This window comes from Haematobia irritans, chromosome 1, assembly GCF_050003625.1.
Source record: "Haematobia irritans isolate KBUSLIRL chromosome 1, ASM5000362v1, whole genome shotgun sequence".
Classification (NCBI taxonomy): domain Eukaryota; kingdom Metazoa; phylum Arthropoda; class Insecta; order Diptera; family Muscidae; genus Haematobia; species Haematobia irritans.
In genome coordinates this window covers 35494259-35522049 of record NC_134397.1, presented here as the reverse complement: position 1 = coordinate 35522049, position 27791 = coordinate 35494259, and the positions used below count along the sequence as shown (strand labels likewise).

At 27.1% G+C, this 27791-nt stretch overlaps 1 protein-coding gene across 1 annotated transcript in view; it reads left to right on the top strand.

Annotated features, from left to right (window-relative positions):
• The window catches only part of LOC142220552 (uncharacterized), a 150342-nt gene that overhangs the window by 24325 nt on the left and 98226 nt on the right, over positions 1-27791 (top strand). Inside the window, exon 2 of the mRNA XM_075289738.1 lies at positions 26357-27411. Within this exon, the coding sequence (XP_075145853.1) occupies positions 27051-27411 (361 nt within the window). The 5' untranslated portion in view covers positions 26357-27050. The remainder of the gene's footprint in view (positions 1-26356; positions 27412-27791) is intronic.

The following is a 27791-nucleotide window of genomic DNA, read 5'->3' as shown; positions in this document are numbered from 1 at the left end:
TACAGAAATAACATTTTGACAAAATTTTCTATAAAAATAAAATTTTGATCAAAGTTTCTATTGAAATAAAATTTCAAATTTTTCTTGAAATAAAATTTTCATCAAATTTTCTATAGAAATAAAATTTAACCAAATTTTCAATAGAAATAAAATTTTATAGATAAAATTTTGACCAAATTTTCTATAGATAATATTGTGACAAAATTCTCTATAGAAATAAAATTTTGACAAAATATAAAAAATGGAAATAAAATTTTGATCAAATTTTCTATAAAAATAAAACTTTGACAATATTTTCTATAGAAATAAAATGTTGACAAAAATTTCTCTACACACAAAAATATTTTTTTCTGATTCAATCACGAAATTAGTTGATCCAATTAATTTTTAATTGAAATGTCTTCAATCACAGAAATGATAGTATCAATTAAAAAATTAATTGAAGGTCAATTAAAAAGTTAATTGATCCAATTAAAAAATGAATTGATACTATTATTTTTGTGATTGATTTTTGTTTCAATTAAAAAATTTGTTGAATCAATTAAATTTTTAATTGAATATTTTTTAAAACTCAATTAAAATTTTAATTGGAAAATTTTTTGTGAAATTTTTTTGTGTGTAGAAATAAAATTATCTACGGAAATAAATTTTGACAAAATTTTCTATAAAAATAAAATAAACTTTTTAAAAAATGTACTTCGGAAATAAAATGTTAACATCAGGTTCGAGTGACAACCATGGTCTTGAGTCGATTTAACCATATCTACCTGTCCGTCTGTCTGTCAGTGAACGCATTTTTGTGATCATAGTCTAAGGCACAGTTTACGAGTAAGTATAATCGACTTCAAATTTGGCATTAGTATGTTTTTTGGATCAGAATAGAACCCTATTGATTTTGGAAAAAATCTGTCAGATTTAGATATACATATATGTATGTACCGGTAAATCAAAAATACACTTTTGTGAAGTTGCCAAAAATTGCTCCAGATTTAAAAGTTTCCCAGATTTTTTTACTAATATTGTGTTCCACCCCAGGGCATTAGTCGATTTAAATTTGCAGTCTATAGATTTTGTAGAAGTCGAACAAATTTTGTCCAAATTGGGTCAGACTTAAATATATATTGACGGATTTGATATGGTACCGAAAATATGGATCTACAAAGTTTTGCAGGGTAGAATATAGTCGGCCCCGCCCGACTTTAGACTTTTCTTACTTGTTTTTTTTTTTTTTTTTTTGCCTAAAATATGCTAAATCTTTTCTATACATATCGATCTCCCAGACTTCATTTTATGATTTAGATCTTCATAGATTTCTTAATTTTTCTGACCTCTCTAAGAAGTTAAATATTTTTATTGCGATTTTTGGAAAGTATTTTTAGTTTGATATGGATTTACTTAAAATTTTCGATTGCAGAGCCTAATGATTCAAAGAGGGTATATGAGCTACGGCAATGCCGAACTAAGCTTCTATTATTGTCTTCTCTAATTATGGCAAATATTTTTCCCCTTGTACCCCATTGCGTATACTTATTTTCTTTCTTAGCCTCATGTCACAATTAATATAAATCATACGCTCACTGTGTCACATAAAGTGAATAAATAAACCTCATAAATACAACATTACAAAACCACAAATTCCGAAATTGCATTAAACATGCGTTTTAATATTTAATCTATAGAAAAATGTCATTTAAGAAAAATTAATTAATGTGGACTTTTGTGGACTAATAAACAATTTTGATTTGATAGGTTTGTAAGGGGTTTTTATATTTTGTTTGTTTGTTTTATTATCAACGAATTTAGTTTGTTGTTATTTAAAATACAAGAAAAAATTTATTATTAAATTCATTGCTTTAATATTTGTATTTGAAAAGTTGAAAGTTTACAGTTTTCTTTTGGTAGAAATTTTAATTAAATCGTAAAGGTGCAAAAAAATTATATTAAATTCAAGTCAAATAAAATTGCTCATATTATGGTTCATAGAACAAGAGTGTCATTTTAAAAATAATAAAAATTGAAAAAAAAAACGAAAAACAATTAAATTACACTCTAGTGTATTAAAGTAGTTGGGGGAATTGGGAACAGAATATAAAAATGTGAAATGCTACAAGCTTAGATAGAAGCATTTTCAAAGCACTGGATATTTTAGTGCATTGGCCATGTTCACTAGATAATGTTATTTTTTAATCTATTGTGTGTTTTTTGTTTTTAATTTCTTTAGAATGAAAAAAAAAAAACAATAAAAATATAATTAACTGAAATGGTCTATCAGGGGTTTGTTGATGTACTCTTGTTCCCATTAAACCTTCATACCTCATGTGCTTACAAATTGCAGCTTGATGGCTTTGGCTCTCTATAAATTGAGTGTTACAACCACGGTTGCCACAGTTTGTAGAATTCTACCAAAAATGATAGATTTTTTACTGTTTGGTAGATTGGTAGAATTCTTGATGTTTTGGTAGATTTTGAAAAATATTCCCCTCCAATAAGAGCTACTTCACAAATTTTCTATAGAAACATAATTTTGAGAAAATTTTCTATAGAAATAAAATTTTGACAACATTTTTTTAAAGAAATAAAATTTTGAGAAAATTCTCTATAAAAATAAAATTTTGAGAAAATTTTCTATAGAAATAAAATTCTGACAAAATTGTTTATAAAAATAAAATTTTTACAAAATTCGTTATAGAAATAAAATGTTGAGCAAATTTTTTATAGAAATACAATTTTGTTTTTTATTGTGGGTTTGTACTTCAATCATATTTGTTGTTTTGATCTCAGCTTTAAAACCATTATGTTGACTAAACTACAAGAGTAGCTTAACCAACAGAGGAAAAAAATGTTTGTCAAATTTATTTGGGCAAAGCCATATAGACTGAAAGATGGTTGGATGGATGGACACACGTTTCGGAATTACCACATTCCTCATCAGCATCCTCTACTTGCAGCAAAACTATCAACCAATTATCAGAATAAATTCAGGCAGTTCACTAAACCCAAAGTGAACCACACATGAACCTTCCGAAAAAAGGTTTATGATAGCCGGATTATGCCGAAATAAATTCATACAAGCATTTCTCTTTTCATTGTTTTTGTTGTTTTCGTTCAGTCGTTTTGTTTTTAAATGCATATATCATCTGTGATGCGCATTTAGACTGATTGTCTGTTCGTTTGCCATCATGTAGTCATCGATTTGAGTGCAGTTGGCTGGGTTTATTTTGAGCGTGCTTCCTCTTTCTTCATTCGTGTTTTGTTTTTTATTGTGGGTTTGTACTTCATCATATTTGTTGTTTTGATCTCAGCTTTAAAACCATGAATTTATTCTGATAATTGGTTGATTGTAGAGGTCTGCACAATTCCATTTGTAAATGAAGAGTACACGTGTACTTGCTACATGAGTACATCTATTTGAGAGAGTCGCAAAACAATTGGTACACATTTTGATGAACACCAAAAGCCACGAGTAACTTCTTGTTGCTACTCTGATGTCTTCACTACCAACAAACACATATTCCTCTTTCTCTCTTATTGAAGTGTACTCAGAGTGATCACGTCGAGTATGTTGCGAGAACAAACCTTCATAGAGTACTCCATGTACCACGTGCAGTTTCAGAAATACAAAAACAGTTAAAACAGTTACTCTCCATAATATATGTCTTCGGTTTGTTATAAAGAACGGCAAACGTTAAGGTAAGTGTGTGACATACATAAATATATGAAATATGTGACATACATACATATCTATGATTAATAATAATGGAAAGTTTTGCTTAGCACATAACTGAGAAATACTTGTGGTACCACGTGAAGTGAAGAGAATCCATGTTGTACTTTTTCTCAAGTACTTGCATTTTTATTGTTCCTTTTTTTCGGAACACATATTTTTTCGGATAAGTACTTGGTGGTATTTGACAAGCAAGTGTTCTCTTCACTTCACTACTTGCGCTCTGAGAGAAAGACAGTGTATGTACTATATTCGACAGCGAATTGCATACATGTAGTGAAAAAGTTATTCGATGCAGACCTCTAGTTGATAGTTTTCTGCAAGTAGAGGATGCTGATGAGGAATGTGGTAATTCCGAAACGTGCGTCCATCCAACCATCTTGCAGTCTATAGGGCTTTGCCCAAATAAATTTGACAAACATTCTTTTCCTCTGTTGGTTAAGCTACTCTTGTAGTTTTGTCAACACAATGGTTTTAACGCTGAGATCAAAACAACAAATATGAAATACAATTTTGATAAAATTTACCATAGAAATAAAATATTGACAACATTTTCTATAGAAATAAAATTTTGACAAAATTTTCTATAAAAATAAAATGTTGACAAAATTTTCTATAGAAATAAAATGTTGACAAAATTTTCTATAGAAATAAAATGTTGACCAAATGTTCTATGAAAATAAAATTGTGAGAAAATTTTCTATAGAAAAAAATTTTCTGAATTTTTCAGAATTTGCTATAGAAAAAAATTTGACAAAATTTTCTCTATAAACAAAATTTTCTATACAAATAAAATTTTGAAAAAAATTACTATAGAAATAAAATTTTGACAAAATTTTCTATATAAAAAAATTTTCCATGTGAATAAAATTTTGACAAAATTTTTTTTAGAAATAAAATTTTTGACAAAATTTTCTGTAGAAATAAAATCTTGAAAAAAATTTTACTATAGAAATAAAAATTTTAAGAAAATTTTCTACAGAAATAAAATTTAAAGAAAATTTTCTTTAGAAATAAAATTTTGAGAAAATTTTCTATAGAAATACAATTTTCAGAAAATTTTCTATAGAAATGAAATTTTTGAGAAAAACTTTTATAGCAATAACATCGTGACAAAATTTACTACAGAAATAAAATTTTCTATAGAAATGAAATTTTTGAGAAAAACTTTTATAGCAATAACATCTTGACAAAATTTTCTATAGAAATAAAATTTTGGGAAAATGTTCTATAGTTATAAAATTTTAAGAAAACTGCCATAGAAATAAAATTTTGAAAAAACTGCCATAGAAAAAAAATTTTGACAAAATTTTCTATAGAAATAAAATTTTGACAAAATTTTCTATAGAAATAAAAAATTGACAAAATTTTCTATTGAAATAAAATTTTGACAAAATTTATTATGGAAATAAAATTTTGACAAAATTTTCTATAGAAATGGCAACATTTTTCTATAGAAATAAAATTTTGGGAAAATTATTTTTAGTAATAAAATTTTGACAAAATTTACAATACGAATAAAATATGACAAAATTTTCTATAGAAATAAAATTTTGAGAAAATTTTCTATAGAAATAAAATTTTGGGAAATTTTTCTATAGAAATATAATTTTGACAATATTTTCTATAGAAATAAAATTTGACAACAATTTTTTTAGAAATAAAATTTTTGACAAAATTTTTCTGTAGAAATAAAATTTTGAAAAAAATTTACTATAGAAATAAAATTTTAAGAAAATTTTCTACAGAAATAAAATTTAGAGAAAATTTTCGTTAGAAATAAAATTTTTACAAAATTTACAATACAAATAAAATTTGACAAAATATTCTATAGAAATAAAATTTTGACAAAATTTTCTATGGAAGTAAAATTTTGACAAAATTTTCTATAGAAGTAAAATTTTGACAAAATTTTCTATAGAAATAAAATTTTGCGAAAATTTTCTATAGTAATAAAATTTTGGGAAAATTATTTTTAGTAATAAAATTTTGCCAAAAGTTACAATACAAATAAAATATGACAACATTTTCTATAGAAATAAAATTTTGAGAAAAGTTTCTATAGAAATAAAATGTTGCGAAAAATTTCTATAGAAATAAAATTTTGACAATATTTTCTATGGTAATAAAATTGTGAGAAATTTTCTATAGACATAAAATTTTGAGAAATTTTTCTATAGAAATTCAATTTTAACAATATTTTCTATAGATTACAATTTTGACAATATTTTCTATGGATTTTTTTTTTTTTTTTTTGAAAATTTTCTTCAAATTTTTGTAGATAATTTTTGGGTCGAATGGCAACCGTTGTTCCAACACGCCTCCAAATGCTTGGGCCTATCCTCTATGCCTGCCTTCCGTGTGTCATATCCTTCTGATACATGCATGTCCCCTGAAAATGTATTGCCATTTCAAATTAATGTTTCAAATGGCAAGTGTCACATGGTGGCGTTAGTAGTAGGCTCTGGTTCTGCCAAACAACGTCAACAGGACACTTAAAATTGACAAATAGCACTATGGCAAAAAGGAGGACAGTTAATGATTTTGCCATATCATTAAGACTAATTATTATGAATCATTCGCGTTGTTTTTATTTCGAGTGGCTTTTCCTACACACTCTTGGGGTTGTTATAAAAAAATATATATTTTTTCTTTTATATCTTTCACACTTTTAGGGGGTGGGTTGAAAACTGTATCTGTGTCAGTGTGATTTTTGCTGCTCGAAGAAACAAAAAAAGAACTGGACATCAAATGAAAACGAAACAAAAAAATCATTTATCTTTTATTTTGATTTGACTTTAATTAAGTATAAAAATAATGAAAAATAATTTGTATAGAATTTTCTTCTTCACAGGCTTTACTTTATGAGAAAAAGAGAAAATTATCTACACCAAAAGTTGACATAGTGACCTCTGTGCAATGTTTCCTCAGGCAAATTGGCTTTATTTCTTTTGCTTAATTGGTTTGTTTTGAAACTCTATAAAATGACAATTAAATAACAATAAATAAGTTGATTTAATAAGGCTTAACATTGAGTTAAGCTATTTTAATTACATCCCAAATAGCTTGGCATTTTATAAATTTCCTTAGGGAAAGACAAGAGGAGAAATGCCCAAAGGCAATATTTTTGAATAAAATTTTTGTTATGGCAATGGTAGTGAGCCTTTTTACTGCTAAGGATAAAACCAATAAGCGAAGCTTTAAATCGGGCTTAAAGGTTCTTATTTCACCAGAGCGAAATACCAAAGCCGCGTTTGTTTAATGATAATTAAATTAAATAATTTTTCTAAAAATATAATTTATTTCGTTAGAGTTCATATACAATAATTTGTTATTTTTTAACATTTTAATAAATACCTCTTCAATTTCGATATTTGTTTTATTTAACCCCACAATTTATTCACAATTTAGGATTTCGAGTAGGTTTTTTCGTTTTTAATTAGAAATCATTATATGTGTGTGAGCGTTTTTCACCTTCTGTATCTGTATTGGTATCATACTAATTCTTTTTTTAACAATTGATTAAATTTGCATGAATATCCTTGATTATTTAGCTAAAGTGAAGTGCTTAATTCACCATTGTTTCATTTGTAATACATTGTTGAGGTTACATGGATCGTATGATTTATTTTAATTGCGGTATGAATTATAAACACTCATACGTAGCGGTGGCCACGCACACACACATACACTAGGACAAATAAAATTAATTTCGAATAAAAGAAAATCTAATTAAAATCAACTTTAGATATTTTGTATTGATACATTAAGTACATGTTTTATTGTTTTAATGTTCAATTGTCATTTGAGGTCACATATAATAGATGTTGATTAAAGTCTAAATTAAATATAATATTCTACAGTGTTGAGCACTTGCGGATACATGTGTATCACATACATCACTTTAAAATGCTTAAGAAGATATTAAATTTATTAAATATTGCCAAGTTTTTATTTTAAAAAATCAACACTAAAGAATATAAAAATAAATAAATTTCGTATAAAAAATTGAATTTGTAGGGATATTATTTCTATAGAAAATATTGTCAAAATTTTATTTCTATAGAAAATTTTGTCAAAATTTTATTTCTATAGAAAATTTTGTCAAAATTTTTTTTCTATAAAAAATTTTGTCAAAATGTTATTTCCATAGAACATTTTGTCAAAAATCTATTTCTATAGAAAATTTTGACAAAATTTTATTTTTGTTTTTTTGATCTCAGCTTAAAGCCACGGATTGACTAAACTAAAAGTGTAGCTTAACCAACAGAGGAAAAGTATGCTTGTCAAATTTATTTGGGCAAAGCCCTATAGACTGCAAGATGGTTGGATGTACAGCTGTTTCGGAATTACCACATTCCTCATCAGCATCCTCTACTTGCAGCAAAACTATCAACCAATTATCGGAATAAATTCGGGTAATTCACTCAACCCAAAGTGAACTACACTTGAACCTCCCGAAAAAGGGTTTGATAGTCGGCTACTGCCTAAACAAATTTGCCAGCATATCTCTTTTCCTTTGACAAACTCAAATCATCGATTTGAATGTATTTGGCTGGGTTTGTTTTTGAGTGTGCTTCCTCTATCTTCATTCGTTTTGTTTGTTATTATTTGGCTTCTCTTCAATCGTTATTGTTGTTTTTGATCTCAGCTTAAAGCCATGCAGACTAAACTACAAGTGTAGCTTAACCAACAGAGGAAAAGTATGCTTGTCAAATTGTATGTCAATGCATGGCTTTAAGCTGAGATCAAAAAAACAACAATAACGATTGAAGAGAAGCCAACAATAACAAACAAAACGAAAATTTTATTTCTATAGAAAATTTTGTAAAAATTTTATTTCTATGGAAAAGTCAATATTTTATTTCTATAGGAAATTTTGTCAAAATTTTATTTCTATATAAAATTTAGTAAAAATTTTATTTCTATAGGAAATTTTCTCAAAATCTTATTTTTATAGAAAATGTTGTCAAAATTTTATTTCTATAGAAAATATTCTCAAAATTTTATTTCTATAGAAAATATTCTCAAAATTTTATTTCTATAGAAAATTTTCTCAAAATTTTATTTCTTTAGAAAATTTTGTCAACATTTTATTTATATAGAAAATTTTGTCAAAATATTTTTTCTATAGAAAATTTGGTCAAAATTTTATTTCTATAGAAAATTTTGTCAACATTTTATTTCTAACGGAAATTTTGTCAACATTTTATTTCTATAGAAAATTTTCTCAAAATTTTATTCATCAAAATTTTATTTCTATGGAAAATTTTCTCTACATTTTATTTCAACAAAAAATATTCTCAAATTTTATTTTTATAGGAAATTATGTAAAAATGTTACTTTTTTAGAAAATTTTTTCAAAATTTTATTTCTATAGAAAATTTTCTAAAAATCTTATTTCTATAGAAAATTTTCTCAAAATTTTATTCCTATAGAAATTTTTCTCAAAATTTTATTTCTATAGAAAATTTTCGCAAAAATTTATTTCTATAGAAAATTTTCTAAAATTTTATTTCTATAGAAAATTTTATTAAAATTTTATTTCTATACAAAATTTTCACAAAATTTTATTTTTAAAGAAAATGTTCTCAAAATATTATTTTTAAAGAAAATTTTCTCAAAATTTTATTTCTATAGCAAATTTTGTCAAAATATTTTTTCTATAGAAAATTGTGTCAAAATTTATTTCTATAGAAGAGTTTGTCAAAATTTTATTTCTATAGAAAATTTTCTCAAAATTTTATTTTTATAGGAAATTTTGTCAAAATTTTATTTCTATAAAAAATGTTGTCAAAATTTTATTTCTATAGAAAATGTTCTCAAAATTTTATTTCTATAGAAAATTTTGTCAAAATTTTATTTCTATAGAAAATTTTGTCAAAATTTTATTTCTATAGAAAATTTTGTCAAAATTTTATTTCTATGGAAAATCTTGTCAAAATTTTATTTCTAACGGAAATTTTGTCAACATTTTATTTCTAAGGGAAATTTTGTCAACATTTTATTTCTATAGAAAATTTTGTCAAAATATTATTTCTATAAAAAATGTTGTCAAAATTTTATTTCTATAGAAAATTTTGTCAAAATCTTATTTCTATAGAAAATTTTGTCAAAATCTTATTTCTATAGAAAATTTTGTCAAAATGTTTATTTCTATAAAAAATGTTGTCAGAATTTTATTACTATAGAAAATTTTGTCAAAATTTTATTTCTTTAGAAAATGTTGTCAACATTTTATTTCTATAGAAGAATTTCTCTAAATTTTATTTCTATAAAATTTTTTCTCTAAGTGTTATTTGTATAGAAAATTTTGTCAAAGTTTTATTTCTGTAGAAGATTGGGTCGAAATTTTATTTCTATAAAAATTTTTCTCAAAATTTCGTTTCTATAGAAACATTTTCCTCAAAATTGTGTTTCTATAGAAAATTTTCTCAAAATTTTATTTCTATAGAATTTTTTCAAAATTTTGTTTCTATAGAGAAAGAGGATGCTGATCAGGAATGTGGCAGTACCTACCGATTTTCAACGGTAGTGGTATTCAAATATTAATAGGATACATTTCCTATAGTAAGAAGTGATCCCCTCTTATAGGACATACAAATCTACGTAAAAAGTCGTACTTGGGCTATTTTCTATAAATTTTCTTCTATGAGTACGAAGCTCAACTAACTCTTTTGGATAAGGTGAGAGTATCGCAATATACTATCGTTTATATTTGTAACAAAAAAATCGTCAAAATCTAAGATTTGGGTTTATTAATTTATTTTTTTTTTCATTTAAAATTTAAATCAAATTGTTGTTATGTCTTTCTATGACAATTACCTCTTCCAATTAAAAAAAAATTAAATTGTACGAAATCCAACGCTAATTATATGTAAACTTTGACTTTGTTTAATCTTATTCTCATGCCATGCGTTTTCAAATTTACTCCAGATATTATGAGAAATTTACAACAAATCATTGGTACCCTTATCATTTTTTAATTCCTCGAATTATTCTCAAAAAGTTTTCTTTTAACAAATTACAAGCCTTTGCCATGAGTATTTAGTAACATTACATAACGATAAAATATAAAGGACACACTTAGACAATTTCACTTGAATTGAATTTTCTGTCTTTGAACTTTTCAAACATGTTCATTAACATGGGTTTCGCTAAAAATCCTTTGACATAGTGAATCTCAAAGTCTTATTATTATTTAATAAGAGGCGTTTTTTTATATCATGGAATACAATACACAATTCATGGAAATGAAAATCATTGGAAATCATAAAATGTCTTAGAGAAATTAGAGAACATCAACAGAACAGTAAAAAAATATATAATTTAAAATTTGCTTTTCATGTAAATGGTAAGTAGATGTTATTAGTAGGTATTTAAAACAGGTGCCTCATACTTACAGTCACTCATTTTCTTTCTCCCTCTCTCTCTGATTATCACCCCATGCATATTCGTATATACATCTCTGCAATTGAGATCATAATTATAACAATGTCCAAAGTTGTTGATGAAAATGTCAATTTTGCTGAATGAAGTTGCTTTGTCAACATTCTATTGTCATTCACACTCACACACATTGTTGCAGTAAGTCCTCCCCAATAGGCAAGACAGTAAGCCATAGAGGCTGGCTGACAACCCAGCTTCGTAAGCATGTCAATGTCAATTTCTTTTCTCATTTGTTTTGCGTATATGTGAGAGTATGTTTAGGGGAAATAATGAGAAGTGCTATTGTCGTTGTTATTATTGAGGATGTGAGTAAAGAATGTCGAGTGTGTTAGGGTACTTGGTAGTGGTGGGGTAATTTCCCTTCATCATAATTGTTTTTCATAGAATTTTATTTGATTATCTAAATGCCTCTCGATATCGTGGGGTAGAGTCTCTACTTGACATTGGTAGTCTTGTTCAAAATGTTGAATTATTTTTTTCCGAGTATTTTGGCTTCATAATTCTTGTTATGGATGTAAAATTTTTACATTTTGTGTAGAATTTGATAAAGAAATATACACCCACCAGAGGATCGTAAAACATGGAAAAATTAAGACGAACATTTTTGGGTTAATTTGTTTTTGTTTCGTGTAAATGGTTTTATGGTTAGTTGGTGTACTGTGGTGGCTAGCTATCTAAAGGACAATCGTCAAGGTGATCCTATAAATACCTACCCTACAAATAGGATTTCTTTTAGTCATTTGAAAAGAAAATATATTTTCTGGACTAATATATTTTACTGGCGAATAACGGAGTCGCCAGGGAGTAAGAGAGATAGGCGAGGTAGAAGCTGTGAGCCGGTGTGGTGAAAAAGCTCTTCATTCGTTACAAGTTAAATTAGCGTCGAAACGGCATTCGACTCTCCCTGGTACAGCTATGAAATCGTTTCCCCTTTTTCTGGGAGTCGACGTAAAGGGTGAAATTTAATTTTTTCTACATAGGCTTCGTTTTACTCGATATACTTGTATCAGCGATCCTACTTTTTAATCTGTCTGTAAAAAAACAAATATTTTCACAAATTCTGCAGTGAAATCCTCCTTGTTGGACTAATATATCTTCGAACCGAGTGACATTTGGGAACAGAAAGGAGTCATCAAAGCCAATTTCGCAATGTATAGAGGTTGGGTCAGAAGTTCGTATTTGGTTTGGTAAAAAAACAAAACTTTTTATTCTTTTACAAGTGAGATCGCTTATAGCTTCTGTTGACTCAATCTAATTTGGTAGATTTTACAAAATATTTCTGTTCAACTAAGAGGTACTTCACAAATTTTCTATAGAAATAAAATTTTGACAAAATTTTCTATAGAAATAAAATTTTGACAAAATTTTCTTTGGAAATAAAATTTTGACAAAATTTTCTATGGAAATAAAATGTTTGCAAAATTTTCTATAGAAATTAAATTTTGAGAAAATTTTCTATAGAAATAAAATTTTGAGAAAATTTTCTATAGAAATAAAATTTTGACAAATTTTTCTATAGAAATAAAATTTTGACAAAATTTTCTATAGAAATTAAATTTTGAGAAAAATTTCTTTAGCAAAAAAATTTTCTATTGAAATAAAATTTTGAGAAAATTTTCTATAGAAATAAAATTTTGACAAATTTTTCTATAGAAATAATATTTTGACAAAATTTTCTATAGAAATAAAATTTTGACAAAATTTTCCATAAAAATAAAATTTGGATTAAATTTTCTATGAAAATAAAATTTTGACTAAATTTTTTATTAAAATAAAATTTTGACAAAATTTTTTATTAAAATAAAATTTTGACAAAATTTTCTATAAAAATAAAATTTTGATAAAGTTTTCTTTAGAAATAAAATTTTAACAAAATTTTCTATGAAAATAAAATCTAACAAAAATTTCCAAAGAAATAAATTTTAACAAAATTTTCTATAAAAATAAAATTTGGACTAAATTTTCTATGAAAATAAAATGTTGACTAAATTTTTTATTAAAATAAAATTTTAACAAAATTTTCTATAAAAAGAAAATTTTGATAAAATTTTCTTTAGAAATAAAATTTTAACAAAATTTTCTATGAAAATAAAATTTAACAAAATTTTCCAAAGAAATAAATTTTAACACAATGTTCTATAGAAATTAAATTTTGAGAAAATTTTCTTTAGAAATAAAATTTTGAAAAAATTGTGCAAAATTTTTTCTTCAAAGTTTGGTAGACTATTTTTGGCTGGAGTGGCAACCGTGATACTAAGTCATCCTGTGAGAACCAGCCCGAATTGAATTTTCTGTAATTTTGCATATGTATGTTGGTATGTAAAAATTCCGAATTAGTTGCTTTTTAAATTAATCTATTGGGCATTAATTTTTATATAAATAATTTCTTTGGAAATCTTGCAATTAATCAAATTTTAATGGTATTGTCGCATAGCACTGTATTATCGACATTATCTATGCTAGTAAATATCTGCTTGTTGTTTCTTCTTATCATTGCAAAGAGTAACTTCAAGAACCATAAAAAGAGTACAATCATAAACACTCTTCCTCACTGAAGACTCTCTCATATAGATTTCTCAATTGCTTTTGTTGAATGCAAAAATTAAATAAAACAAATTTATTCGTGTATATGGATGAGTAAAAGTGTGTCTTGTATTCTCAAGTATGTGCTAATTTCCACATTGTATAAAAGCTAAGTTCTCTCTCGCTCATATACCCACACATACATACACCTACTATAAGTTAGTTATTTGGTGTTCCACTATTGACGGTGATTTCCACAATGGCTTTCGTCGTGGTGTGATCATAATGACGTCAAGGTTGAGTTGGTATCATTATTGTTTAAGAGCACGATTTTGTTGCTTGGTTAATATGCAAGCTCCCAGTATCAACGAAAGGAAAACCAGCAAGCCTGCAATCCAAGCAAGGAATGATAAAACACGACACCATTTTCTTTTGTTCTTGAGTGCACATAGTTGGCTGGATGGTTGAATGGCTGAGTTGGCTGGTTGCCTGTATAAGCCTCCATAAAATCACTGGCTATGGTCACATTAAAAACACTCTTTGCCTCGATTGTTATTGTTTTCTTTTTTTTGTCTTGTTGGTGCCTTGGTTATTGTTATTGTTGCTGACAAACCCTCAAACAATGAGCTAAATGCTTAAAATGGGAGCCTTCTGACACCGTAGGACAATGGTAGAGTGCAAGCAACGAAAAAAATGAAAGATATAGCAACAACAGCATAATTATCACAGAGAGCATAAACAGCAGCAGTAGCTGTAATCAAGAAGAAGAAGAAAAAAATAACAGAAAACAACAATATCAGCGGGAGATATGGAGTATCTCTTTTACCCTCTCTCTCGCGCTCTCTTTATTAACAATGGCGATGTTGCTATGGTGCCTATGGATAACCATTGTCCAATGCCTCTGTGGGTCATTGTCTGGCCTTGTTGGTCTTGTTATTGTTGTTTGTGTGTTGTTAATATTCCTTACTTGGTGCAGCCTCATTCGTGCAGATACATTCACTTGATTATCCCTTCCTTATGTGTCCTATGGCATTGCATTACAACATTGCACTGTGGTCCATAAAGGTGACTGCCATAAAATGTGATAAGCAATAAGGTTGAAATGACCTCCAAGAGGAACTGAACTATAATGGTATGGAGATGATTGGAAGAATTTTTTATATGAGTAAGATAAAAAGTGCTGTATCATAAGATATGGATGAGAGTAAAGTAAGCGAATGAATAATAAAAATAAAACAAAATGTGCGTGAATAATGTTCATTGTATACGGAGGCAGTAATGGTGTTAATTAACAATGTGTGTAAATATTTGATTTATTTATTTAGAGTAAATTATTTCACACACCTAGAAATTTTTGCTTTCACTTTTTGTGGTATTTTTGTATGAGGTTTTAAAATTAGCTAAAAAATAGGGAATACATTACAGCCATCGCCAATAGACAAAACATCTCTTTGATGAATCAAAACAATATTAGATTCCTAAATTTTGGGATAAAAAATATAAAATTTTAAATACTCAGGAAGTAAAATCGGCCACCCTTTATATCATCTTGGGTAGACCTAAGTTACACCAAATTTTGAATTTTCGCAAACTTTGAATAATGTATGACATCAAAGCCAATATGAAATCTTATTCCGCCATCTTTATATATGTCAGCGACATCAAAAAAAAAGGACTGATATAGAAAGAGACCAAATGTTGTCTTATGCAGTTCAAATATAATTAAGTTTATAAGCGATTACCATAAGCAATTTAACATAAAGAATGAGAGCAAAGAGAGTTAAAGCTTTTGTTATTGTAAATGATCACTAGCATATCAATGACTACATAACACTGTTACAGTATTTAACATAGTAAGTTTCCGTTAATACAATTTAACATTAGAAAAATCTTGGAAGTAGAAATAAACAAATATATACGGCCGTAAGTTCGGCCAGGCCGAATCTTATGTACCCTCCACCATGGATTGCATAGAAACTTGTATTAACGACTGTCATCCACAATCGAATTACTTGGGTTGCGGTAACACTTGCCGATGGCAAGGTATCTTAAAACTTCTTAACACCGTCTTCTCAATTGTATATACGGGGTATATATTAAACAAAAATAAAAAAGCCCGATTAAATACGTATATAATTCAGTTTGACAAAATTTTCTATAGAAATAAAATTTTGATAAAATTTTGTATAGAAATAAAATATTGACAAAATTTTGTATAGTAATAAAATTTTGACAACATTTTGTATAGTAATAAAATTTTGACAAAATTTTCTATAGTAATAAAATTTTCGTAGATTATTTTTGGGGATCGGCTATATATAACTATAGACCGATATGGACCAATTTTGGCGTGGTTGTTAGCGGCCATATACTAGCGTAATGTACCAAATTTCACCACGTACCAAATTTCAACCGGATCGGATGAATTTTGCTCCTCCAAGAGCTCCGGAGGTCACATCTGGGGATCGGTTTATATGGGGGCTATATATAATTATGGACCGATACGGACCATTCTTTGCAAAGTTGTTAGGGACCATATACTAACACCACTTACCAAATTTCAACCGGATCGGATGAATTTTGCTCTTCTAAGAGGCTCCGGAGGTCAAATCCGATTATCGGTTTATATGGGGGCTATATATAATTATGGACCGATATGGACCAATTTTTGCATGGTTGTTGGAGACCAATTACTAACACCACGTACCAAATTTCAACCGGATCGGATGAATTTTGCTCCTCCAGAAGGCTCCGGAAATCATATCTGGGGATCGGTTTATAAGGGGGCTATATATAATTATGGACCGATACCGACCATTTTTTGCAATGTTGTTAGGGACCATATACTTACCAAATTTCAACCGGGTCGGATGAATTTTGCTCCTCCAAGAGGCTCCGGATGTCAAATCTGGGGATCGGTTTATATGGGGGCTATATATAATTATGGACCGATATGGACCAATTTTTGCATGTTTGTTAGAGACCATATACTAACACCACGTACTAAATTTTAACCGGATCGAATGAATTTTGCCCCACAAAAAGGGTGCGCATGCCAAATCTAGGGGTTGACTCAGAATTTCACCACGACCCAGAATATATATACTTTATGGCGTCTTAGAGCAATATTTCGATGTGTTACAAACGGAATGACAAAGTTAATATACCCCCATCCAATGGTGGAGGGTATAAAGAGTCGAAAATAATCTTTTGGACTATTTCGAGAATTTGACTTTTATTTTTTTTAACGACCTAATTTGTTTTATCGACTTTTGATTGTAGCTAAAAATGTCTAATCGCCTTTTAACGACAAAATTGAAAATTTTCCGTTCAAAATGGGGAATACGATGAAGTTATATTGAAAAATATCTGTATTACGACTTTAAATAATACCAAATTATAAAAAGTTTTACCATTAAAAAATTAGTCGACTTTTGTAATGGTTGAAAACTCAATTTTTGTAATTTTGGTCCAATTAGTTCTCCCAATATATGAAAAATTTTTGCTCGAACGGGAGTTTAGTTTTCCACAGTGTCTTAACCACATAAACTGGTCCTAGCTATGCTCCAACCGTCTGCAGAATACGTTTTCTCCAAGCCTGCAAAATACAATTCCGTGGTGGTGATGAACGGAATTCAAACTTGGCTGACTGACGTGTGCCCTTTGATTGAATGCGGTGATGCTATCACATTTATTCCTAGTTCGATCGTGCCATCAAATGAGCTCTATTTTATTGCAGCATGAAAAAATCTTCAATATAGATTGTCATCAACATTGTAAGAGAAAAATTCTCCAGATCGGAATGAGTTTGTAAAATACAGGGTTTCACTTCAAAGATTTTTCTTTTAATTTTTTATATTTATTTATTTAATTCCTAGACATGAATAAGGCAACTAGGGTCGGTATTCGCCTTAGGAATAGCTTACTGCAGTAGTTCAAAGATCTTCCTGAGTTTTAGCGATTATTTTCTTTATTCTTTCATTATTCGATCAAAGTCAATTCAAACAATGTCAATAATTTCTCCCATTATGCTTGTCGCCAAATTACAACATACCATCTCGACTATTTAATGGGGAGATTTTTCAATGCATCTTGCGTTGTTGCCATGGTTGAAACTGCAGAGAGTATTTGAGAGTGATATAAAAACAATTGTGAGCAAGAGACAAACAGTTATCATTTGCATCACTTACACTTACTTACACTTATGTTTATGAGCAGTTACTGTAAAGCAATTTAAATTAGAGCAACAGAGTTAAAGCGTTTGTTATTGTAAATGATCACTAGTATAGCAATGAATACATTACACTGTCAAGAGTATGAATGGTCTCTGTTAAAGAAATTTAACATTTAGAGAGAATTTAACAAAGAAACTGTAAATGTATCTGAGAAATGAGAAAGGGAGAGGAAAAGTAAGGAGAGTATTCCCTAGACTATAACATAGGATATAAAAATGATTATTCCATAGTTCATGTTCTCACAAATCTCTCTCCTTATATATGTCGTTGTGAACCCCCATTCCATATATGAGAATTATATCACAATGGACTGAATAATGTAAATAAGCCTAAATAACGGTCTATCATTATAGCTATACTAGAATTTATTCTTGTTTATGTTTGTTTGGATTTATTACACTAATATACCATTTCGCTCCCTAATACATGTTATTGATAACTACTGTTTAATATTAAAGTAACGATAACTTGTCCTAAGTATCTTTCAAGTAAGTGTTGTAAGATTTCCACTTATCACAGGAAGCTTTAACAATACCATACAAACAACAACGACAACAATAAGTATACCCGAACACCAATACAAAAATAAATCTCAAACAAGTAGAAAACACCCGTTTTTTTATGTCAACCCACACTACACTACAATATAACCAAACTTGGTTATCAGCAAACATTCCAAGGACATTGAATAAAAGTTGAATAGAGCCATGAGTGAGAGCGAGCGAGCGAGAGAGGGGGAACATATAATAAAAACATCACAAAAAAACCAAAGCAACGACTTGATTCACAAGGGAGAGAGAGAGGGTAAACCACACAAAAATAGAAGGGTGAATAAACATATTTCAACTCTAGCCCCTTCAGTCCTCTCCAGTATCCAAGCATGACTGTAAAGGAATCCATTTTAGCATAACGTCATATTGTTGAACAATTAATGATAATTGAACACAAAAATGGCCTAATTTCATTGTTCATCGTTCATTAAATTCAGAGCACAAACACTAAAGCATATTTTGTGTGGAAGAAAGGCTTGAGACGCCAAATATGGTCTCATTGTCAGTATTTGTGGTGGATGGGCATTGTTGGCGATTGTTTGTTGCTGGTCTTGCTTCAGGAAATTTGCTAATGTAACCGAAAAAGATAATTATTTTAGTACTCATAATATTTGTTGTCCTTGCACTGGCTTTATCGAGGGTCCTAGGCTGTCGTTTGCCAGCACCAACTTCTTGGAATGCTTTAGCATTGTAGAACAGTAAAGCAACGAATTTTAATAATATAAATATAATAAATTATTACACTAATTTATTATATTTAATTTACATTTTATATTTTATAATATTAATATTTAACATTTAATATTTAGTATTTAATACTTAATATTTAATATTTAATATTTAATATTTAATATTTAATATTTAATATTTAATATTTAATATTTAATATTTAATATTTAATATTTAATATTTAATATTTAATATTTAATATTTAATATTTAATATTTAATATTTAATATTTAATATTTAATATTTAATATTTAATATTTAATATTTAATATTTAATATTTAATATTTAATATTTAATATTTAATATTTAATATTTAATATTTAATATTTAATATTTAATATTTAATATTTAATATTTAATATTTAATATTTAATATTTAATATTTAATATTTAATATTTAATATTTAATATTTAATATTTAATATTTAATATTTAATATTTAATATTTAATATTTAATATGTAATATTTAATATTTAACATTTAATATTTAATATTTAATATTTACTATTTAATATTTAATATTTAACATTTAACATTTAATATTTAATATTTAATGTTTAATATTTAATGTTTAATATTTAATATTTAATATTTAATATTTAATATTTAATATTTAATATTTAATATTTAATATTTAATATTTAATATTTAATATTTAATATTTAATATTTAATATTTAATATTTAATATTTAATATTTAATATTTGATATTTAATATTTAATATTTAATATTTAATATTTACTATTTAATATTTAATATTTAATATTTAATATTTATTATAATAACATTTAATACTTAACTTTTAATATTTAAAATTTAATATTTCATGTTTACTATTTTATTTATTTTAGTCTAATTTAATTCAATTTAAATTTTTAAATTTTAAGTTAATTCAATAATTGGTATCGCATTGTATGAATCAAATTTAAGTCAAGGGAGATTGGGAGCCTGCTATTATATTGTATTCCAAGTAACCCACTGTATATTCAGTGTAAAGTGTTCCCAATGCCACTAGAAGGGCAGGGGACCCTTGGGGAGAAAACTTTCAAGTTAATTTACTTGGGTTTTTATGCTTTCTTCATTTTCATTTGAACAATTTTCGCAAATATACTTATTTTGATAAGAACATAACCACAGAGTGAAAACCACAGGAAACAGTTGTCAGTATTGCCAATGAACCATTTTAGGAGGATGCCAGTGAAAATGCAAAGGAAACGGAAATAGAGAATGTCGAATATGTTGAGAATTTTGTTGGAACTTTAAAAGACTTCTCTCACATTTCCCTTCTATCTCTGTATTAAGCATTTTCAAGATTTATACAGAATGGGATTTAACATTGGCTTGGATGAAACTGATAATGACAATGATGATTGCGTGATGATAAGAACGTGCCTCCCTATCATTGATATGCCATTCAAAACGAAATCCTTTCTGCCATAAAATTATGAAAAAGAATTCTTGCAAATATTTTGTAATTTAAAGGCAACAACTGCGTCGTTCGATTTTCAATGTTCAATGCAACGAATATTTATGGAGTTCTAGAGAAATGAGAGAAAATCGTAGAAAAGTTGGTAGAAATTATTCTTTTGTTTTTTTAAATTGAATATACAATTATGGTTACATGGAATTATATCTAAATGATATATTTATATAGACTGAATAAGTAAAAATTTGCTATTGTTTTTCGAAGTATAATTTTAAATGAAACCATAAAAAAATGAATAAAACTATTAATATTAATAAATGTGGAGAAGAGCTCCTGATTTATTAAAAAAATTATGAAGTTTATTTGTATCAGAATTTAGAGTGCAATGAAATATTTATCAAATCTGTTTATTCACTTATGAGGACTTCTCAAGGGCAACAGGGATTGGGCCTCTGGTTGTGAATAAATATTGGGAAACAACGCTAAGTGACCCAACCTAAAAAAGAAACATAATAAAAATAATAAAAAATTAATTCGGAAAATTCGGAAGTATTTTTTGTTTTTTGTTTTCTTCTGTCACGGTTGCCACAGTTGGTAGAATTCCACCAAAAATTGTATATTTTCTGTAGAAATAAAATTTTGACAAATTTTCAATAGAAATAAAATTTTGAAAAAAATTTTCTATAGAAATAAAATTTTAACAAAATTTTCTATAGGAATAAAATTTTGACAAAATTACCACATTCCTCATCAGCATCCTCTACTCGGAAGGTTCAAGTGTGGTTCATTGTTGGGTTTAATGAACTGCCTGAATTTATTCTGATAATTGGTTGATAGTTTTGCTGCAAATAGAGAATGCTGATGAGGAATGTGGTAATTCCGAAACGTGCGTCCATCCAACCATCTCGCAGTCTATAGGGCTTTGCCCAAATAAATTTGACAAACATTCTTTTCCTCTGTTGGTTAAGCTACACTTGTAGTTTAGTCAATGTATGGTTTTAAGCTGAAATAAAAAAACAACAACAATGAAATAGAATTTTGACAAAATTTTCTATAGAAATAAAATTTTGACGAATTTTCTATAAAAATAAAATTTTGTCAAAATTTTCTATACAAAGAAAATTTTGACAAAATTTTCTACAAAAATAAAATCTTCATAAAATTTTGTATAGAAGTAAAATTTTGACATACTTTTCTATAGAAATAAAATTTTGGGAAAGTTTTGTATATAAATAAAATTTTGACATAATTTCCTATAGAAATAAAATTTGGACAAAATTTTCTATAGAAATAAAATTTTGACGAAATTTTCTATAGAAATAAAATTTTCACAAAATTTTTTATAGAAATAAAAATTTTGTGAAAATTTTAAATTTGGAAAAAATTTTTCTTTTGAAAAAAAAATGTTGCCAAAAGTTTCTATAGAAATAAAATTTTGAAAAAATTTCTATAGAAATAACATTTTGACGAAATTTCCTATAGAAATAAAACTTTGACAAAATTTTCTATAGAAATAAAATTTTGACATATTTTCTATAGAAATAAAATTTTGAAGAAATTTTCTATAGAAATAAAACTTTGACAAAATTTTCCATACAAATTAATTTTTGACAACATTTTCAAAGAAATAAAATTTTTACAAAATTTTCTATAGAAATAAAATTTTGACATATATTCTATAGAAATAAAATTTTGACAATATTTTCTATTGAAATAAAATTGTGACAAAATTTTCTATAGAAATAAATTTTTGAAAAAATTATCTGTAGAACTAAAATTTTGACAAAAGTTTCTATAGAAATAAATTTTTGACAAATTTTCTGCAGAAGTAAAATTTTAACAAAATTTTCTATAGAAATAAAATTTTGACAAAAATTTCTATAAAAATAAAATTTTGTATAGAAGTAAAATTTTGACATACTTTTCTATAGATATAAAATTTTGGGAAAGTTTTCTATAGAAATAAAATTTTGACATAATTTTCTATAGAAATAAAATTTTGACAAAATTTTCTATAGAAATAAAATTTTGACAAAATTTTCTATAAAAATAAAATTTTGACAAAATTTTCTATAAAACTAAAATGTTGACAAAATTTTCTATAAAAATACAATTTTGCCAAAATTTTCTATAAAAATAAAATTTTGACAAAATTTTCTATAAAAATAAAATTTCAACAAAATTTTCTATAAAAATAAAATTTCAACAAAATTTTCTATAAAAATAAAATTTTGACGAAATTTTTTATAGAAATTTTTCTATAGAAATAAAACTGGACAGAATTTTCCTTAGAAATAAAATGTTGCCAAAATTTTCTATAGAAATAAAATTTTGACGAAAGTTTCTATAAAAATAAAATTTTCTATAGAAATAAAATTTTGACGAAATTTTTTATAGAAATAAAATTTTCACAAAATTTTTCAATAGAAATAAAATTTGGACAAAATTTTCCTTAGAAATAAAATGTTGCCAAAATTTTCTATAGAAGTAAAATTTTGACGAAAGTTTCTATAAAAATAACATTTTCTATAGAAATAAAATCTTGCCAAAATTTTCTATAGAAATAAAACTTTGACAAAATATTCCATACAAATTAATTTTTGACAACATTTTCAAAGAAATAAAATTTGGACAAAATTTTATATAAAAAAAAAAAAAAAATTGACAAAATTATCTATAGAAATAAAATTTTGACAAAATTTTCTATAGAAATAAAGTTTTGACAAAATTTTCTATAAAAATAAAATGTTGACAAAATTTTCTATAAAAATAAAATTTTGACAAAATTTTCTATAGAAACAAAATCTTGACAACATTTTCTATAGAAATAAAATTTTGACAAAATGTTCTACAGAAATAAAATTTTGACAAAATTTTTTATAAAAATAAAATTTTGACAAAGTTTTTTAGAGAAATAAAATTTTGACGGAATTTTCTATAGAAATAAAATTTTGACAAATTTTCTATAGAAATAAAATGTTTGACTAAATTTTCTATAAAAATAACATTTTGCCAAAATTTTCTATGGAAATAAAATTTGGACAAAATGTTCTTTTGAAATAAAATCTTGCCAAAATTTTCTATAGAAATAAAACTTTGACAACATTTTCTATAGAAATAAAATCTTGCCAAAATTTTTTATAGAACTAAAATTTTGACAACATTTTCTATAGAAAAAAAATTTTGACGAAATTTTCTATAGAAATAAAATTTTGACAAAATTTTTTATAGAAATAAAATTTTGACAAAATTTTCTATAGAAATAAAATTTTGACAAATTTTCTATGGAAACAAAATGTCGACATAATTTTCTATAGAAATAATATTTTAACAAAATTTCCTATAGAAATAAAATTTTGACAAAACAAAAATAAAATTTGTGAAAAATTTTTCATACAAATTAAATTTTAACAACATTTTCTAAGAAATAAAATTTTGACAAAATTTTTTATAGAAATAAAATTTTGAAAAATTTTCTATAGAAATAAAATTTTGACAAAATTTTCTATAGAAATAAAGTTTTGACCAAATTTTCTATAGAAATAAAATGTTGACAAAATTTTCTATAAAAATAAAATTTTGACAATATTATTTATAAAAAAAATTTAGACAAAATTTTTTATAAAAAAAATTGACAAAATTTTCTATAAAAATAAAATTGTGACAAAATTTTCAATAAAAATAAAAGTTTGACAAAATTGTTTATAAAAATAAAATTTTGACAAAATTTTCAATAAAAAAAGTTTGACAAAGTTGCCTATAAAAATAAAATTTTGACAAAATTATCTATACAAATAAAATTTTTCGAAGAAAAAACAATTTTTATACTAACCACAACAATTTGACTAGAAATTTCAAAATCAGATTTTTTTAAATTTGGTAAATTTTTGGTAAAATGTTGTTAAAATTTTGGTATAATTTTTTTTTTTGACGCGAGAGGCAACCGTGGTTACAGTTAATTTTTTTGTTTACAAGTTTACAAAATTATTTTGATCTATTGCATTCAGAAAAAAAGGTATGGTTGCCAGAATTCAGGTTTGTTAGTACGATTGTTTTATATTTGACTGCAAAACCTATAAAATTTGAATATATCTTTTAGTTTTCGTACCCTGGCTAGGTTTAATTGAAATCCACGCCGCTGTGGTAGAAAATTTGCTCGCGAGCCGAATATATCGACTAAAGTGGATGTAATACACATAGAAAAATGATCTAGAACTAAAACCATTAAAATTCGAAAATATACAACAGCTCACCGATTCACAAAACTCAAGGACAAACAGTTTGTTCGCTTGCACAAAATTGACAAGTTACCGAATTTGGTTTGAGAAGTCATTCCAAATTGAGGATTGAGAAGGACTGTGCAATGCCTTTCAAACTATACAAACAAAAATTTTTATTGTAATTTTTCAATGTATTTTTTTTCTGAAGACCTGTAGCATGTGAGCGAACTGCAGGGTGGCTGATATGTAATGCAATAAAGTAAAGCGCTATATTTTTCATTTTTGTTTTTTTTTATTGTTTGTTCTACAACAAAAAATACTGGAAATAATATGAAAATTTAGAATCAATTTTGATTCGTTAAAATTGGCCATCTTAGTCACTAATTATATCCTTCAAACGACGACAGCACGCATTGCAGAAAAATGGATCTGTGGTATTTTGGACTTTTTTGTTGAAATAGGATAATATATTTCCGAAAAATGTAATTTTTCCTTAAATAGCAAAATAACACTTCTCACTTGATTCCACAACCACAATATTTTTTGCACGTGTTTTCCATTAAAATTTTTTGTTCAGCAAAGCTCCAAATTTCATAACGCCTTGACATGAGGTCATTGCCAAAATGTTGACCAACATCATTTTTGTCATTTGATGGAATATGAACCATAATAGATTTATTAATTTGATTATAATTCATACTAAATTAGCACAATTTTGTTGTATAAAAAAATAATTTTAATTTAAATTGGATACATGTGGCCACCAACAAATTCCTTATATGGGAATGGAAAGCGTTTGCATCTCATTTACGAACATGCCTTGTAGCCTCAATCATAGTCCCACATTTAGATGATGATTAAATGTCAACAAAATGCTTTCATAAATTATACAGCCTTGTTAGTTTTTGTTGTTGTTGTTGGTGTTGTGAGCAATTTTTACTCTGGGTTTTCTGGCCTAAGGTCAATAATGTGTGGTAGTGACCTTGTTCGGTATGGGTTTAAAGTTCTGCTCCACAAAAGGATTTGTTTTCAGAGGGTTTTGAGAGGTTGACAGGGGGGGGGGGGGGTTAGATAGAAGCTGACGCAATCAAAAACCGGGTGGAATTATAGGAAGGCTAATATTAAAATTGTAACGCCTGCATCCATGGAAAATGGCCACAATCCCAACATCCCAGAAAATAAAAACACACATCACTTTATTAAACTGAACTTTTTAACCCTCAAAAAAAAAAAAAATGTCCATAATACTAAAACCCAATTTGTGTATGGCGTATACGTTGTGTGTGTGTGTGTGTGTGTGAGTGGGTACGTAAGAGAGCTTAGTCGATGCTCATGATATGTCAGAGAGTATCCCACATTTGCATACAGAATGACCAACTAATTTGAAATTCATCATTGATGTAAATTTTCTCATTCAATGTGTTTTTGTATATAGTTTTTTGCTCATTTTCTCCCTCACTCAACAACTCTCTTTCTCCCTCTCTGTCTCTTTTCAGGTTACGAGGACAATCAGCAATGGCCAGCTCAAAAACAGCAGTAATCAAATGAAAATCAATACAAACAAAGGACAAATGGACAAAGGGAAACCCTAGTCATAACCACAGGCAATCTCGATACTTGTATTTCCTCTGCAACCCGCCCTCCACCCCCATAGAGAATCATTGAAATGCTCCAAGGGATAAGAGGAATATTAATATTAGTAACCAAATAAACAAACAAGCCTGGGGCGTTTGACATAAGAAGAAGAAGCAGAGCGAGAGAAAGAAAAAACAAAAACACCAACAAAACTCACATTCACACCCTGAGATTATCTATGGCATTATCAAAAAACGGAGCTCCATTAACTTGAATATCCCTCCAACGAAGGTATTATTGCCCACGACCCGCCCTATTGTCAATAGACGACTACCATCAACCAAGCAACCAAACATGTGTGCCAACTGTCACAGCCATAGGCATTGTCTGTTACAAAGCCTCCCATTGAGCTGTCCCAGCATCATCATCTACATCAATAGAATAATTGTGATTGTCCAAAAATAAGGCACTTGCTTTGCTTTGGGTTTGAATTTATTTTAATTTTTGTTGTTGTGGGTGAAAACAGGTCAGGTCACAGCACAGCAGTTTAGCCAATACAAGTTTGAAATAAATCCAACTTGGTGGCATAGATACCACAAAAAAATTTTTTTTTGGATGAATATTATGGAAGCATTTCATATAAAACCACAAACTCCCGTAGAGTCACCTCTAAGAACGGATAAAAGGATACGCAAGAATTGTCGCCAGAAATTGGGAACGAGCAAAGGTCTACATATACGAGGGAGATATTATAGCCAAAATGGTAATGATGACAACCACCATCTGCATTACCAGCACTACCACCACCACCACCATCATGAGCAAAAACAGCAGCCCCTATACCACCATCATGATTTGCAGCAAGAGCAGCAGCAGCAACAACAGCAACCGCAACAACATTTAAGCCATGACCATTGGACATGTATTATGATGACAATGCTGTTTGTTATATCGATTGTGCTAACGGGGAATTCAGGTGAGTTGCTAGACAGAACAGTTTTTTTCTGGGAGTTACATATTTTAACTCTATAGATATATCCTGAATCAGTTTGTGTTACTGGGAGTTGAAAAAACGAAAAAACGAAATCCTATCTTAGGATAGGTGTTGTTATAGTGGCAGTCTGTGGCAGTTTGTAGTGTGATGTATTCGATGGTTCAAGTAATCAATATTGTCCCCAGTAAGTCAAAAATTATCCCTAGATATAGTGGCAGCCCAATATTTAAGGACCACTTAGACTATGCAGTCCATTGCGATACAAGGGTCCTTACAAAAACTTACAAAATAAGAATATAAATCTAAACCCCATTTGCTGATATTAGTAATCGCAATTCGGAAGAATCTTATAACGAACAAAT